The following is an 18,073-nucleotide window of genomic DNA, read 5'->3' on the forward strand; positions in this document are numbered from 1 at the left end:
ACTAAACTATTTCAATCCTTGAGGAAAATAAACTCCTAAAGGAGGAGAAATGTTGGTTACTCAGGATTCCTGCATACAGTTGGCATCCAAGGCATACCATGGAATTTGTACAGCAGAATAAAGTAAAACACTGTTGAAATCCAACTGGGAAGAGAATTTATCTATAGTTTGGCGTTTGGGAATGACTTTAGACAGGTGAAAAGTAACGTTGTGTACCAGTCTGTAGGTCCTACAGGTGAGTGTTGCAGTGTGGTGAGCAAAAGGCATCAAATAAAAGAAGGCATGGTATCCCTAAAGTTATATACATTATGTGGGTCTCATTAAAAAAAAAAAAAAAGGGGGGGGGGGGCGGCGACACAACTGTGAAACAGTTGAACTACAATACATCTTGGTGGCAACTTGAGCTGTTCTGTGGCTTCTGGAAATGGAGCAAGTAATAGCAAGCTGTTTCACTTTTTCCCTGCAACAGATTCTTAAATATTTGAAACTCATTTCTTTATCTATTAATCTTTTATCCTTTAGCTTAAAAAAACCAAAAAAACTAATTAAGTGTTTTTCTGTAGACCCTTTTCTGGACATGTTTTGTGTATCCTTACCCCAGTTACAAGAGAGGTGAATCAGTTGGAAAGGACGCCCAAAACTGGACACAGTGTTCTCCATGCCTTATCAGGGATAAATAAAATGAAGAAATATTCTGGTTGTAGTAAACTCTTGTTATGCTGCTGACCTTGTTTGGTGGGTTTTCTGTAGAGTTTTTTTGTATTGGTGTGGCATTGATTGTGGCTCACTTATGATCCCCAAGTGCCCATTTCTTTTTTAATGGCTTCCTCAGCTGCTAGTTGTTTTCTTGTATTTGTGCTATTCATTACTTCTATGGAAATGCTGATATTTGTACTTCTCTCTACAAAATTACATTCTCTTGAATCATATTGAATTCTAACATTGCTTGCAGTATCTTGCCCCACCCCAGCTTGGCATAGTTTGCAGATCAGTTAAGAGGAGTACTGATTGTTCCCAATGGTCAGATTATCTGTGAAAATACTAATTTTATTGGACCCAGGACAGACTCCCATGGAACATTGCCCAGTATTTTCTTACAGTATAGTTGTCAACTAATATGTGAATCTTTTTTCAGTAGAGCTGTGTACATTTACTTTAACTTCAGCTGAACTGTATTCCCTTTGCTTGTGACAAGCTTGTCTGTTACCCTGTAGGACAGAATAATGTTCCTTGTGGACAGTTGATGGCCTATGTATTGAAGTTGTTTGGCTCTGTGTCTCACTTGTTTTCTGTTTGTAGTTCATACAAGATTTACAAAGTAAACATTTAAATAAGTGTCCAGTTTGGGCCTTGCATCATGAACTCATATTAAGAAGAGAATCCACCTGGTAAGAGACACTAAAATGCTCTGTCTCGGTATAAAGCTTCAATTAAAGCACGACCTTTTCAGTTTGCAAAGCCAAGGGGCCAGGATTTTTACATCAGTAGAAAAAGAGGGGTACTTTTGTGTGTCTTGGATTAAACTGAGGTCTGGATGGCTAGATACCAGAACATATCTGATTGACTTTGTGTTCTGCAATTTTTTTTTCCTTTTTGAAGGGTCAAGAGGTGTGCCAGACAGATGGCAGGTCCCATTGTTGCTACTCCTCTTTATGTCTGGGTGCATAATTGCATGCAAGAGACCTTGACTTGCATGAGATTTCACTGAAAGCTTTTGCTCAATGCAAGTTTTTTTTTTTTTAAATCTTTCCTTCATTTTTCTTGTATTCTCTTATAAACAAGCATCTGATAAAGTAAATCAGAGAATACAGAATAACCAGTAGAGAAGCCATGTGTATGTCTCAGGATCAAGAATAAAAATGTTCTTGTAGCTTTCCACTTCTGAAAGCCTTTCTAGCTATTTAGTTGAAGCCACTGGAAAAATGCTTATTCTGACATTAATTCTTAAACCAGAAGACATGAAACCTACTATTTTACTTCTTCATTAGTTGTTCATTTAAACAAGCACATATCCAGACTTAAGGAACTGTAAAAGATGGAAAGCAGTACATGATAGTCTGTGCTGATGACCCTATGCCTGCATTGTGTAGGGACAGTTTTATTTATTTTTTCAGTGCAACATTATACAGCTGTTAGTTGGGGACTGGCAGGGAAGAGGGATTAAAACTTTGGCTCTTTCAGGTGCAGTTTAATGATCCCCTGAGTGGTGTTGTAAAAAGCCTGCAACACTCAACTGTCCTTCCCTTATGTTCTTTTTATATCTTTAGAAAACTGAACACATCAGCAAATGGTATTTGGAAACAAATGTTTCTGTTTCCTCTTTCATTTCACTCGTACTACAACACAAAACTTAAACCACAATGGGGTAAGATGATGTTTACCCTGAATAATTGTCCTAACTCTTAATTTTTGCTGTCATAGGTAGGCTGGTGAACCTTTGTATGGACAATGAATGCCAGTCTGTTCTGGTTCTAGTTAGAACAAAATAAGCTAGACCAGCAGGTTTCCTTCTTTCTGTTGCTTTTGCATGAGTGTTAAGACTTGTGTTGACTTGGCTATTTTTTTAAATAACAAAAGACAAAATCTGCACTTCTAACTAAAAACAGCTATAATGACAAAGCACTATTTGGACCTGCGTTTTTTTTTTAAAAGTCTTTTGATTGTTTCATGAGCCAACTGAGGAAATACGGGCTTGATGAAGTTACTGTCAGGTGAGTGCAGAACTGTTTGGAAAAACTTGCAGAGAATAGATGTTAGAAGGTTATCTTAAAAATGTGATTTACTGAGGAGAACTCTCTCAGTGTCTGTCCCTGCATTCATTACTAATCAATATTTTCATTAATGATCTGCTAGAATACTGTCTGTTTATTAAATTTGCAAATGAGACCAAACAGAAAAGAATTGTCACTCTGAGAGCAGGATTAAAATTTACAGTGTTGTTAACTATACCAAATATTATCAACTATACAAATACAGGCCGGGGAGTAATTGGTTGTGTCAGTCTTTTAGAAAAGCATTTGGATTCTGTAGCAGGCCACAAACTGAATATGAAACAGTCATGGGATGCTTTTGCAATAAAGTCAAATACCATACTGGAGCATGTTCATGAGCTTGTCCTCAAGATATGTAAAGTACTCCTCTGACTTTATTGAGCATTGCTCTTAGCCAAAATATCACCTTGGCCACTGCATTTAAAAAAAAAAAAAACCAGCTCAACTCCAAGAAAGATAAAGAAATGGTCAAAAATCTTGTATGTTTTTTCAAAAAAAGCCTTGGATTTTTTTTCTAGACACTGGAGCTGTCTGTTTAAAAGAAGAGAGGGTTAAGTAATCCCTTACAGGATCTTTGAGAATAACAGGTCTCTGCTAGAACTGGGAAGCTGATCCTGTTTGGGCTTGGAAGATTGAGTGAATGAATGTTTTAAGTCCCTTCAACACTGTTTTTCAGCTTTTTTGATGAATGCAGTTAGTCGAGCAATTCACTTTCAGGAGAATGGAATTAAGAAGGAGGTGGCATAAACAGGAGGAGGGAAACCATTTAAAATGGAAGAAAGACTTAATGTTCATTGTTCATGTTTATATGACAGTCTTCACTTTTGCTCTTAAGTACTGCTTTGTTCTGACAAAACCATATCTGTTTGTTGAACACTAGAGCAGTGTTACAGTCACTTATTAGAGCACTGATCATATGATAACTACTGGCTATTTTCAAGTTCTTGGAATCCTTCGGTAATGAAAGATATTGCCTCCAGAAGCTGGCTTGTGGTGGAGGGGTGGACACAGTATCAGAGAAACATCTGATTACAGACCTAATTGTGTTTCTCAAAAGGAGAATGTCTCAATTCAATCCTAGAACTGAGACCAAATATGAAAAGTAAAATGGACAAATGTATCGTGTACAAGTTTTTCAACTTGAAGTTTAACAAAATATAAACATGATAATAAAAAATTACCATACTTTACATTGCGAAACCTAGTGCTCTCACCTGTGCTGAATACAGGATTTCCTTACCTAAAGCTGGGTGTGCAGGACAATAGCAAAATAATTTCCAGTCCAGAGGAAACTTTTCTGCTTTCATAGGTATGATTAAGGTGATCGAGGGAAATCGAGAATTCTCCCTTCCTTGATTTTCTTTGGAGGTTGGGTGGTGGGTGGGTTAGACCTGTGGAAGAGTTTACACTTTCTTTTTTCAGGCCAGCAGCTCTGTCAGTTGACATTAGTAAACTTATTCCTCAATGGGTGGGGTTCGGGGAGGAACGTTTTGCAGACAGAAACGATGAGAAATTCAGACTTTCCTTCAGCTCTGAAGGGGAGTATGTTATTTCTCTGTACTCTCACTGAACTTCATCTTCTATACTAGGTTTTAGTTAGTAAATATTGTAAGGAACATAAGTCAAGCTCACCTTTTGCTCATTATAAAGCAAAAGGAAAGACATGGACTGTGTCAGTTCTTAGCCTGTAAAACTGGCTGCTTGAAACCCTTGAGCATTGATAACAGCTATCAGAAACTGCTTTTTGCCATGGTAAAAGCTGACTACACCAGCTTTAATGTAGTTATTCATTATCACTTGACAAGAAGAACTAACTACTGGTTCTTTCATGGCTTTTAAATTTTGTGTGGTGTTTCTTTGGGAATTCCTCCCTCCTTTTTATTAATTATATATTCCATTGAAACCCTTGGTTTTGGTCACTGTATTAAAAAATGAAGCTTCTATTTCATTGCTGGAGAGTACTAACAAATGAGTATGTATTTATACAGGCTTTTAACAAAGCTTCCTATATGTGTCCAGCCCAAATGGTGGAACAGAGGGATCAACTTGAACAGGTTTACCATTTGAGATTTGAAGTATGGAAGACAAGTTTCGCTGAGGAAATATCTAGATTATATTTTTTTTTAAAGCAAAGACATGAACTGGACACTTCACCAGTGTCTCTGCCAGCCAACTTAAACAGTTTAGACCTGAAATGTTTATTTCGCAGTTTGTGTAAACTGTAGCAAGTGTTAGCTAAGGTAGCATTTACATTCCACAATTCTTCACAAACAACTATGTTAATTGTAGAGCTGTTAGTGTATCATCAAACACTGAAAGCTTAAATGCCAGTTAAAAATGGAGCCATGTCAGTTCTCAGAATTACAAAATAGATTTCTTCATTTTATTTCTCTTTGTAGGTAATTAAGGAATGTTCTGTTCATTACTTGAGTCAGTTGTTAAATACAGCCTTAAACAGCTGCATACTCAAAACCACTGTGTGATCAATGATGGCTTTTAATGGCCATGAAGTTAAATGTGTAGCTACATCAAGAAGTTACCATGGGGTAACCTACTGAGTGTATTACCTCTGGTTAGCTGCTGTGCAGTGACTGCCTGTCTGCCCACTCTACCCCACAGTGAGTGTGAGGTCCGCTTCCACAAGGGGAGTATGTCAGCAGCTCTTCTGAGGTCACAGGAACCAAAAGGGCAACATGTAGTAATCCTGTCAGAATTATTGTAACTTCAGAAAGGCATACAATGGAGATAACCTTCAGTGGTTATGAAGTGCAGTGTTTCTTAGGGGTTTTTTGTTTGCATGGGTGGATTTGTTTTTTTGGGGGTGGGGTGGTGGTTTTTTGGCTTCCTTGTGGTACTGCAGAGGTATGCAGGCTGGGATCTGAATGTGAAGCATTTTACTCAGTCCTGGGCCTTCCTGTGGCTCTGGCCCCTCCTTCTACCAGTGAAAACCCAGAAGTAGAAGATGCTTCTCCTCATGGTTGACTTTGACAGTGTCTTATGTGCAGACAAGGAAGGTCAGTTAAGAAGCATATAGAATTATGAGAACTCATCTGACATGACAGTCGGGGGTAGAAGGATGGAAAAAAAATAATGATTTACACCAGTACCATTCATCAAGAAATGGCTTCTCAGTGACAAGAAGAGCTTATACTACACTTTACAATGAGATGGTTCTCCTGTGCAGAAGCTCATTAACTGTTAAGCTGGGCAACATACCAGCTTCTAGTGAGTTAAAAGGTTGATAACATCAATAGTTGAGGAGAAAAACAGTATATTCTCCCAAGGTTGTGAACTTTCTGATGTGTTCGGACTCACCTGTGAGCGTCAATGGCAGTGCAACACTATTTAAACTGCCATTGATTTTGGATGGTTTAAGATATACAATGAGAAAAAAGATTTGGAATAAAAACAGAGACTGCAGGGTGCTAACAAATTATGAGGTAGCTGATAAATGGTATGGAAAAATATATTTTTTCTGAGTTTCAATTCTTTGACTAAATGACACACAACTAAATAGTTTTAAATTGATCATATGCTTATAAACAAATAATACAATATAGCGTAAACCACACTTTTATTAGCATACCAGCAATAATTCCAGTGTTTTTCCAGGGTTCTGTTTTGTTTACTGATGTTTTTAATCTCTTTCCTGCCAAGTTAAATGACTGGCTCTTTAACTTGCTTAATTTTAGAGTTGTTGTCTTTCCATACATGCAATCTTTAATGGATGGAGTTTGTCTTATATATCTGGCAGTATTGAAGCCTGTACTGTGACTAATGCTTCTGCATGTGATCTTGCTGCATACTATGAAGATGTTGATTTTATTTCTGTATTCCACCTAGCTTCTTTTTGGTCTGAAAATATCTTTGGTTACTGAAGAATTGTAACTATAAACTTGCTGATTATGTTTACTGAGTTTATTTCTCAGATAGCTGTGTTTTGTCCTGAGGTTACTGTCTGCATTTTAGACTTTTTATATTTAGTGCAAGAATGCCTAGGGCCTGCTTGAGCAAGTAAAACTTGCTTGTGCTTTGAGGTCATTAGACATAGGTCAGTTTTGATCTTGAGGTCCTGTAAGCATGTCACCATAGAAATGTGTCCAGGATAACACCCTCGCCTCCGGCAAGTAGTAGTAAGCGGGACATAATGTACTACTGTAATTATACCTTTACTGACTTAAGGTGGTCATTTCCTACTATCTTCAAGTAAAGCAACTTCTGTCTGTACCTGTTTGATTGTGTATGTTTCCCTTAAAAAAGTCACTGAGTTGAGTTTCTTATTTTCCTTCACATCTTATATGGTGGAGAGGCTGGATATATTTGTTGCCTGTAATATCATCAACCCTTAGATAAGGCCTGTGTATTCCAAGACTTTGTTTCTATTTGTTATTTAAATGCAGCATTATACCACATGTCCTTTCCTGAATTTGTGATGTGAAATACTATGTTATCTTGATCCTACTTTGTATAAGGTGTTATTAAACTACACTTGAACTTATGTTTTTTGGAATGTTTCCTTCAAACCTCCGCAGCTTTGCTAGAGGAAAATTGAGTGAATTTCAAGAAAGCATCATAAAAATGGGTTGTCAGGAAACCATCCTAACAGACATCCTTAACAGAGAAGTACTATTTCTGTTAAACTTTCCATGAAAATATTTGGCTGGCACATCTAATTAAAAATACTGCTTTGTGCAGGGTGTGTCAGGCTTTTTAGTTGCACAGCAACAAATTGTTTCCAATTCTACTTCTATTTTGTGGACAAAATTCAGTTATTCTTGAAGATAATGCTTGGTTCTCATACACTAATGCTGACTACTGGTTGAAGTATGCAGGTGCAATTTAACTTTTTGGACAACATTCATTCCTTTAAACTGGTTAACATTTCTGTTCAAGTATGACTAGATAATTTTTTTCTGGTTCATATTAGTAAAATAATGAAGTATGGAGAAAAAATTTAAAGCTAAAATAAGTCTAAAGCTATTTTGAATCTGTTTATTCAACTGGGACTTACAGCCTAATTTTTGGAAATAAAACACCACTTGACTTCAAGAGTGTCTTTGGATGTATCTAAAGCTGATTTACCAAAGTTCCAGTAAAACCTAGATTTGTCTAAAAGCTGACAGCACTTGTATCTCTTAAACCTCTGTCTTGTGCCTTATCTATAGTAAAGACCAAAAATAGCATTCTTTTTTTCTGGGGAATTTTTCTTTTTATCTTTTCAGTGTATGCAGAGAATATTTTCAGAACGGTGGGAAGAGAAAAGCACTTGAGAAAGATGAAAAAAGAGCACTTCTTGATTCTAAGACCACTCCAGCTTTAAATGTTCCTCAGGCTCCCAAGATTGAAGATCCCTTGCCAAACTTCAGCTTGACAAATCATGAAGCTATAACAGAAGAGTAAGTTTTACTTGTTTTCCAGACTTTTTTCCTCCTTGTTTTTGTGGTAAGACTTACCTGGATTTTTCCCCGTAACGTATTTGATCAGTCTGATGTATTTTTAGTAGTTAGGAAGGGGAATTTTTATGTGAATATATACATGCTTCAAGAAATATTTATGCTGTGACGTATTTTGGATTAATACATTTGATAAATTTGGATACCATAAAACAGTTGCTTGAGAATGACTGACTACTTGGTCATCTTCATTTAAGTGTTAGAGCAGTTTCACTTTTGTATGTCATTGGTGTGTAATGCAATTTATATTAAACCTTGAGGTGAAATAAGGGAGACATTAATTAAGTTAGAATCTAATGGCTGTTCAGCATTGTTGAAAAGTCAATTGCTTATGTAAGTACTAAGTGCCAAATGTAAATATCAGAGTAGTTAAAACTTTCTCTTCATAAATAATTGCAGAGAAACTCTTGATTCCAATTATACACTTCAAAAGTAATTTTGAATTATAACCCTTAATTTTAAATGTGCTAGCTTTCTCATGACTGCCTCTGCAGAAGTTGTAGTATCCTTGAGGTATTTTCCTAACAACAATTTTAATTTTGTTTTGACCTTCACTAAAGAATTTTATTTTTGGCATTCAAGAGTAGCTTTACTTCAGTTACAGTCCCGCCCTCCTTTTCTTCCCCTAAATAACACGGGTCATGTTTGTGGCTATTCCATGTGTGATGGAAAGAATTTAATATTTTGCAAGTATAATGGAATAATGAATGAATAATCCTATTATCGTTAAACGTTACACTTATGACTTGCTTCATATTCTTTATAGACCAGTTCTTACAACTGTCTGCAGTAGTGTTTTTTCTGTTCTGTGAAGAGATTGTTCTCATTATTGTAGCATATCTTCTGTGATCAGCACTTACTTTAATTTAGATATGTCACTAGTTAGGAAAGGAATGAGCATGTTAATGTTATTAGCAGATGTGTCTGTCCTTATGCACTGGTATCTTTTGTGGTTTCTCATGTTTGTAAAATAACTTGCAAAAGGCATAAAGATCCCGAATGCCTATGTTGTTAAATAGTTACATGCAAAAAGAAAATATTTTCTCTGTTGTCCTATTATGACAAGACAAAACAGATGCTTCCAAAATGAAGATAGTAGCTTCTCATAAGATGACTTCCCCTCACAGAATCCTCTTTTTAATGCTCATTTTGCTAAGTCAGTCTCAAAATGAATACCTGTTTTTAATGAGAACTGCCAGGCACTCTCACATAATGGGATACTAATACCTTATAACATCTCAATAATGCTAGCATTTGTTAACACATAATTTTAGCATTACTATAAATAGCAGTTTGTTGGTACTTGTTTGTTTAAATCTATAAGTTTGATCATACACTACTTAAAGTTGATTTGTCTTTCAGTGGGATGCCTTGTCATGTTAAAGTATTAGCACTCTCTTTGCATGTGCTCTATCTTTACACTTTATACAGTTTATAATGGCTGTTGCAGAGTTAACTTCACATGACTTTCTTCTTGCTACCAGTAGTCTGTAGCCTTACTTTTTGCTCCAACAAGTGTCTATAGACAGTAGTTAGTAGAGAAGTTTTTATTAAATAATTTTTAAAGTATTTATTAATATAGTGAGTGATGATTTTTTTATTTTCATTCTCAAAACTTTAAAAATACATACATGCATAAAAGACATACCTGGCAAAGGCAAGATTCATAATATTTACCTGAGTAAGCAACAAATGATAGTAAGGTTTTTAGTAGCTGTACAGACCTTAAAGCAACAAGGCATACCTCTTCTAATTTACTGCCCAGAGAAATCAAAGTTCAATTTCTTCCTTTATGCCTTATAGAAGAAATTAGAGTTTATCAGAATGAAAATGGATTGTGTATTACGAAAGACATACTTTCCTCCTGATGTGCTTTCCTACCATGCCTACACTGATCAATTAGTGAAGTCTGAATCTTGGTGAGGTCTTGATACAAAGGGGTATGGGGGAACCTGCACACACACACACTCACTCACTTGTTCAAATACTGTTACTCCAATCTGGTCATGTAATGCTACAGATAAGAGTTGTGGGGTTGTCTATGGGTATGGCTAAGCCTGTAACTTTTTTTTTTACTCTAGTAAGTGTAAAGACAGTAATTTTGTTCTTCCCATATATCACCCTCTCTCAAGCAGTATTAAAAACTGGTTATGTAGGAGCTTATATAGGAGCTCTTTCTGAGCTTACCTTTACTGGCACGCCGTTGTAGAGCGACTGTACTTTGCTTGGTAAGGAACAAAGCTAGCTGAGGAATAAAAAGTTCCACAGGGAGTAAAAAAAGATGCTGGGGGATGCAGAGAGAAGTTGGAAGCACTCAGCCAGCTCTTAAAGGTGATGGTAGGAAACATTATAGGAACCAGAAGTGCAAAGTTTACTGCAACTCAGAAATTCACTCAGCTACTTTGATGATCCCATTTCCAGTTGCTCACCTCTTTCCCAGATTAAAATTGATGAGTCTCACAGAAATAACTAATGCAAACATTCCTTTTTGACTTTCATCTGTATGAAAAGTAATGTATTGTCCACAGTATGTACTTCCATCCTGGAATGAGTTCTTCTGTTTCTAACATTAACACTGCACCTGTTGTGAAGCTGGACATCAAAGTGGCTTAGTCTTGCAAGATAAAAGCAGTTGTTATCTGCTATTTAACAGCTCCTCCCTTCAATAAATCAGTCCCCCCTTTGTTCTCTTTTGGAGTTGTTTCGCTTTTTTTTCTGTCAAATTAAGCAGTCTTGCTTTTTATCCTTACTGGTAAAAATCACAACCTCTTTCATATGGGTTCTTCTCAGGTGTAACAGCTGAACATGAGCCGGCAGTGTGCCCAGGTGGCCAAGAAGGCCAACAGCATCCTGGCCTGTATCAGAAATAGTGTGGCCAGTAGGAGTAGGGAAGTGATTGTGCCCCTGTACTCGGCACTGGTGAGTGCTCAAATAATATGCACCTCGAATCCTGTGTTCAGTTTTGGGCCCCTCACTACAAGAAAGGTGTTGAGGTGCTGGAGCATGTCCAAAGAAGGGAAACATGTCTAGAAGCCCAAAGAAGGGCAATATGTCTAGAGCACAAGTCTTATGAGGAGCAGCTGAGGGAACTGGGGTTGTTTAAGTCTGGAGAAGAGGAGGCTGAGGGGAGACCTTGCTCTCTACAACTACCTGAAAGGGGGTTGTGGTGACGAGGGTGTTGGTCTCTTCTCCCAAGTAACTAGCAAGAGGATGAGAGGAAATGGCCTCAAGTTGCACCAGGGGAAGTTTAGACTAGATATTAGGAAAAATTTCTTTACTGGGAGAGTGGTCAAGCATTGGAACAGGCTGCCCAGGGAGGTGGTGGAGTCACCATCACTGTGATGTTGTTCAAAAGTGTTGTTTTGAAGTGTTCAAAAAACGTGTAGACATGACACTTTGGGACATGGTTTAGGGGGCATGGTGGTGTTGGGTTGATGGTTGGGCTTGATGATCTTAAAGGTCTTTTCCAACCTTAATGATTCTGTGATTCTGTGTTGGTTTGACTGTCTCTTAAGGTTCAACCTATCATTCCTTCTTTCGTATATAGCTCAGCAAGCTAGACCTTCCTAGTGGATATGTTTATGCGTGGATGTTACAAAAGATTTGAGGCATACCAGTGTTGCCACTCGGAACCAGACATACAGCTTTGTTCTGCTCTTCTGACAGCAGCATAAGGCAGCTGATTTTTTTTTTTTTTCCCCTCCCATCCTTGGTAAATAATAGAGTAATTGAAAACTGTAAACTAGAAGATTAGCACTTGAAGTGATTAATTTCAGAGATAAAGTGACTTTCCTTATGTTCATGTAATTGTGTTCTATTTCTATCTACTTCCAAGAGAAAATGTCACTTACCTGTGCAACACCTAGTTGAATAATAAGTGCATTTTTAAGGGGGCTAATAATGAAGGACTGCAGTCCAGGTAGTAAACTTCTTCAAATAAACAGGTGTGGGATATATTTGAAATACACTCATATCCCAAGTTATGGACACTTTTTTACCAGTTCCTGATCTTTAACTATTCATACTATATTTTTTCCTACTTGTACACTAATGCATTGGAGAACTCTGGATTCAAGATGTGCTGGGAGATCACCTGCAGTGGCAAAGTACCCTCCTTGCTTCTAATGTTGCCTTGACTGAAAATCATTAGAAAACAGGGGGTTGAAGGGTGATTATCAACACATTCAGCAAGACTACATTTCTAACAAAGTCATTGGCTTACTGGATCAGTGATAGTCACCTAGATTACAGTTATATTCTCACAGAGGAATCTGACTTAAGAGTTACAGTGCTGAAAAGTAGGTCTTCAGACCATCTGAATCTGTAGTCTGTGCTCTCTGTATATGTTCAGTGACCAAATCTAAGTGCTTCTGAAGAACTTCAAAATGATTTCCAGCACCTAAGTAGGATCCTGTTCCTACTGATAACCGCAGCCTGAGAATTGCTACAAAGCAATTCATTGAACCTGTGTTCTGAGAGGCAGCAAAACCTGACAAGCAACAGGAAGTCAAGACAAGTGAGCATCTGCACCTCTTCTACTTTTAAGGTTTCAAAGTACATTTGCATTGAACTTAGACTACAGGGCTTCTTGGATATGAGACATCTATCAGAATGAATTTGCCCTGTATCAAATGCCTTCAATGTCTTGTCCGTTAGTTTAGAAGAGAGTTTCTGGCTTCTGCTCAGCTTGGAATCCAGACTTGTAGCGTTCCAGAAGTGTGCCCCAATGCTGTAGTAGTCTGAAGTTGTTTCCCCTATCACCCAGTCAAGAATAACGCTGCAGCCAAAAATGCAGGTTTTGTAAGAGAGGAAGACGGAACGCATCGCAATTATTTTTCACTCTGCCATAGGTGAAGTGGGCTTTCCTGGAGAGGGTTCTGGGCTGTGCTGCTTAATTCTAATCTGTACAAGTATTTCATTGAACAGTTTAAAAGGAAAATGTTAAGATCTCTAGAGGCTGTCACTCTTCTTTATGGGAAGTTTTCTCTGCACTATAGAGTCGCATTCCCTCTTCTATTTCCAGTGGTCCCATGTGGTTTCTATTCTTTTACTGTTACCATTGGACTCTTATGTAGAATGCAAGCATACATACAGACATATGTTTCTGTTATTGAGAAAGAATCTGCCATTAGTGTCTCCATTTGCTAGGCAAGGAGATGTGCTGGTCTGAGAAATCTCATACTAGCCTTACATGGTGAAAGACACGACTTAAGCCCACGTTTGTGATTTATGGCCACTAGGATCTGAATGGTGCCTCTGCAGTATTCAAATTCCTGTTGTACAGTTTACATTGTGATTGGTATCCAAGATGGGAAAAAATTGTTGCTATTATCTTCATTCTGGAAACTCACTCAGTACTGACTGACTTATGGGGTAGCCTGGTAATGTGTCTGGTTTTAACTTAAAGGGAATCGTTGCGTTATTTGCCTTGGTGGTGTTGGTATTTTGACAGAAGTATCCCCTGGTTATCTTATATTCCATGAAGAAGCAAAATTCTTAAACTTGGCATTACTGTTCTGCTGCATGCAACAAGAAATCTTCCCTTGCTTCTCCAACATCCTCGCTGTGGTAGATCACTGGGAGTTTAGGAGGAGCACAGAGAGCCCAGATCTCTCTTTTGCTCCTTAAAGATTTTTTTTTTCCTGCAGTATTCCTTACTGCTTTGTTGTTGCTATGAGTACAACCATGGCTTTGTTGGATTCCATTGACCCTTCAGATCTATTTCTGAAAGTTTTTTGCAGTTATCTGTCTCTTTAGGGAGGAATCTTTCCCAAAAAGATGACAAATGATATTTCGGAGATGCCAGTTGGAATTGGCTACAGAATCTTGAATCAAAAAGCAAAACTTGCTTGCTGGAAAGTTATCATTCTCCTCCCTGTGATTTCCATGTGAAAGCTGTGGGTTTGCCTCTGTTAATGGAGTTTGGGTGTTCTAAGATCTTACAAATCATGATGGAAATTTTTAGATGCAGCCCTGTAAATGATCCATTAGAAAGAGCTCAAACTGTTGGGTGCTAATGGTGCTGTACTTTTTTTTTTTTTGATACATGGGTGCACTCATCAAGTTGTGTTTTAAAGAACAGGCAGATGTAAAGTCTGTGCTAGTGGACTTGAACACAATTGTTTAACTCCAACATTTACTGTTTTGTTGCAATTGCAAAGAAAGAATAAACAGCAGGGGCCTCCAAATTCAGAATGCAAGGAAAATAAAAAAAACTGAGGAACAGTGTCTTTGATTGTAGAACGTATTCAACAGCTGAGTCCTTGATATTAGTGATAAAAAAGTGCAACTTCAAATTCTGATTCTTTTATGAGGGACAGCGTATCAGGTTAGACAAACTAAGTGCCAGGATGAGGCAAAACCTTTAAATGATGACGTGATAGCTGACTGGCAGTACTTCTGTACAGGTGCATTGATCTTATCTGATGCTACATTATATATACTGCTGTCTGCCTTAGTCATGAAGAAAATGCCTATGGTTGCAAGCTTGATGACCACAAATGTTCCTCTAGGCATTGGTCAAGGAGACTATCCTTTGGAAGATAAGAATGCTTTCAGAGGCAAGGCAGCAAATCACTATTCTCAAAAGTTGCCAGGCATGTTTTTTTCTTTTTTAAACTATATATTTAACTTAAAGAAAGGAACAATGATGTCTTTATCTTCATAAAGGCATTTCAGGTTGGTTTTGCAGTTGGTCACAGATTATGTCAGAGCTTCCCAAGAAAAGGCAAATCTCATCTTCCAGGCTTTAGCACGTCTTCTGCTGTGCTATAATGGGAGGTTCCACTAGACAGTGCAAGAATGTCCTCTCTTCATTTCTTCAGTCTGCTATCTTCTTTCTGATCTCCCACTCTTCCAGGTTTTTTTAGCCCAGGAAGCTTTAGAATCTGTTTGAGAATAATGGGCCAGTTATTCAGTGTGGGGGGTTGTTTGGGTTTTTGGGGTGGTTCCCCCCCCATGATGTTTTGGAAAGGTGTATGTGCATCTCTGCAGCATTCTGGAACTAAATTATTAAAGTGTCCTCAGCAGTCTCTCAACCTCCTTCTGTCAGTCCAAGCATTAAGTCATGATTTCTCAAGTTAATCCCCCTCCCTCCCTTTTTTTTTTTTTTTAAAAATCATTCACCTTTTGTTGTTTGGAAGCATAGTTAAGTATTTAGTATGACAGCCATTGACCTTCTTATCTGTAATTTCACCTTGAATAGTAGGGTTATCACACAGTGGCAGATGAGATAGATTTTTGGCTTACTAAAATGTTCTCCAGAATTCTTACAGGATATATCTTCATTTTTCAGTACTTCAAGAAGTACTCTGATTAGGACTCTCTCTCTTAAACCAGATGGCTATTTTTGACTATTTGTCATTAAAAAGCTTTTGGATCCTTCAAAACAAAATTGATTGCATATTATGGAGTAGACTTTTTTCCAAGTAGTTCTGAGGGAATACTTCAATTCATTTAGATGTTTAGAATAACTTCCTTTCAACTTGAGCAGCCAGTTTTTAAGTTTGTGGCTCTGCATGGACTGCTCTCTTTCACAGCATCTGTTGAAAACAGACTTGGAGTGAACATCCAGCATTTTAAAAAATACTAGCTAACATAAAGCAAATAAACCATCTTAAAATTTTTGCAGGGAATAACTAAATGCTCTCATTTTTAGGTTTTTTTTGTTTGTTTACATTGGAATACCATTATGTGTTCTCTTGTCTTTGTTAAACAAACGATGGCACTTGACTTCAGATGGCCTTTAAAATGGGACTGACAAGTAGGTAGGTCATAGAGTGTTACCAATTTTTCTTTCAAACTCCTGAAATTTTAAGTCTGACTTGTGTGACTTCAGTACCAATAAATACCACAAAAACGTAAGTGGGAAGCACAAAGCAGTAGAGAAGGCCTGTCTAGTGGACAGACAAGTTGCCATTTTAGTTTCTTACTGCAAGTACACAGGTATTACAGCTGCTCTGAACATAAACTCTTCTGTTTGAGGGCCATCTGCTTTACTGATGGAGCTTGTTTTTTAGGTATCTCAGCAATTCAAGTAAGGCATTCACTTCTATTAGTCACTACTATAGTGTTCTATGACAATTTTTTGCATTAGTTATTTGAAATTGTAATTCAGAATATAGCTTCAAAAGTAACATTTGATAAAACTGATTTTTTGCTGCTTCTTAGATTGCTCTACTCCTTGGGGAAGATCAGATTACTTGATGTTGGTAGCTGCTTTAATCCATTTCTGAAGTTTGAAGAATTTCTGACAGTTGGCATAGATATTGTTCCAGCTGTTGAGGTATGTAATGTTTGCTGAATTTCTCAGATATTTTAGAATGCTTCAAAATGACTGTTAAAAAAAAAAAGTATCTTTAATACTTAAGCATGTATCCTAAATACCTGTGCTTTAGTAGGAACTGGGGCCATCCTACTACATCCTTTCCCATGAACAGGCTCTAACCTGCAGTTGTGTTTTGTTTTAAAAATCTAATTTTTTTCAAGAGTTGTGCCTTTATAATGCGGTTGTGAATCTTAAAATGGGAAAATTTTAGTAGCCATCTTTTAATGGCATTTCAGATGAATCCTTGCATCTTAAAAGGCATAAATAAAAATTGAATAAGCTTGTGCTTAGGCATGAACTTCTCAGAAGCTGCATTCACTGACAGAAGGAAATGATCAGTGACTGTACTTGGTGAGGCTTTTCTGGGGAGTTCTAGTAACCAGAAGTGTACTGTAAGGGGCCTTTCCAATTTAGTGCTAGAAATATTATTGAACTTCTTCAATATGAGGACAAATTTATCAGCACTTTTGGGGTAAATTGCTTCATTTTCTCTAGGTAGTAAGGTTCTCAAATGCATTAATTCTGCTGTAATCATAGAATCACAGAATCACTAGGTTGGAAAGGACCTTTAAGATCATCAAGTCCAACCATTAATCCAGAACCACCATGTCCCCTAAACCATGTCCTGAAGCGCCACATCCACACGTTTTTTGAACACTTCCAGGGATGGCGACTCCACCACCTCCCTGGGCAGCCTGTTCCAATGCCTGACCACCCTCTCAGTGAAGAAATTTTTCCTAATATCCAATCTAAACCTCCCCTGGCGCAACTTGAGGCCATTTCCTCTTGTCCTATCACTAGTTACTTGGGAGAAGAGACCAACACCCTCATCGCCACAACCCCCTTTCAGGTAGTTGTAGAGAGCGATAAGGTCTCCCCTCAGCCTCCTCTTCGCCAGACTAAACAATCCCAGTTCCCTCAGCCGCTCCTCATAAGACTTGTGCTCCAGACCCCTCACCAGCTTCGTTGCCCTTCTCTGGACACGCTCCAGCACCTCAACAACCTTCTTGTAGTGAGGGGCCCAAAACTGAACACAGGATTCAAGGTGCGGCCTCACCAGTGCCGAGTACAGGGGCACAATCACCTCCCTACTCCTGCTGGCCACACTATTGCTGATACAGGCCAGGACGCTGTTGGCCTTCTTGGCCACCTGGGCACACTGTCAGCTCATGTTCAGCCAGCTGTCAACCAGCACCCCCAGGTCCCTTTCCGCCGGGCTGCTCTCCAGCCACTCCTCCCCAAGCCTGTAGCATTGCATGGGGTTGTTGTGGCCAAAGTGCAGGACCCTGCACTTGGCCTTATTAAACCTCATACAGTTGGCCTCTGCCCATCGATCCAGCCTGTCCAGATCCCTCTGCAGAGCCCTCCTACCCTCCAGCAGATCAACACTCCCACTCAGCTTGGTGTCATCTGCAAACTTACTGAGGGAGCACTCAATTCCCTCATCCAGATCATCTATAAAGATGTTGAACAAGACTGGTCCCAGAACCGAGCCCTGGGGAACACCACTCGTGACCGGCCGC

The 18,073-nt window shown here is 38.3% G+C and overlaps 1 protein-coding gene across 1 annotated transcript in view; it reads left to right on the top strand.

The window, feature by feature from the left end:
• Positions 1-18,073, top strand: part of SAMTOR (S-adenosylmethionine sensor upstream of mTORC1) — a gene marked incomplete at both ends in the record, with an annotated part of 36,988 nt that overhangs the window by 13,672 nt on the left and 5,243 nt on the right. The window contains 2 exons of the mRNA XM_082013894.1: positions 7,994-8,167; positions 16,394-16,508. Of these exons, the coding sequence (XP_081870020.1) occupies positions 7,994-8,167; positions 16,394-16,508 (289 nt within the window). The remainder of the gene's footprint in view (positions 1-7,993; positions 8,168-16,393; positions 16,509-18,073) is intronic.

Source organism: Phaethon aethereus, assembly GCF_964289735.1.
Source record: "Phaethon aethereus genome assembly, chromosome: 1".
Lineage (NCBI taxonomy): Eukaryota > Metazoa > Chordata > Aves > Phaethontiformes > Phaethontidae > Phaethon > Phaethon aethereus.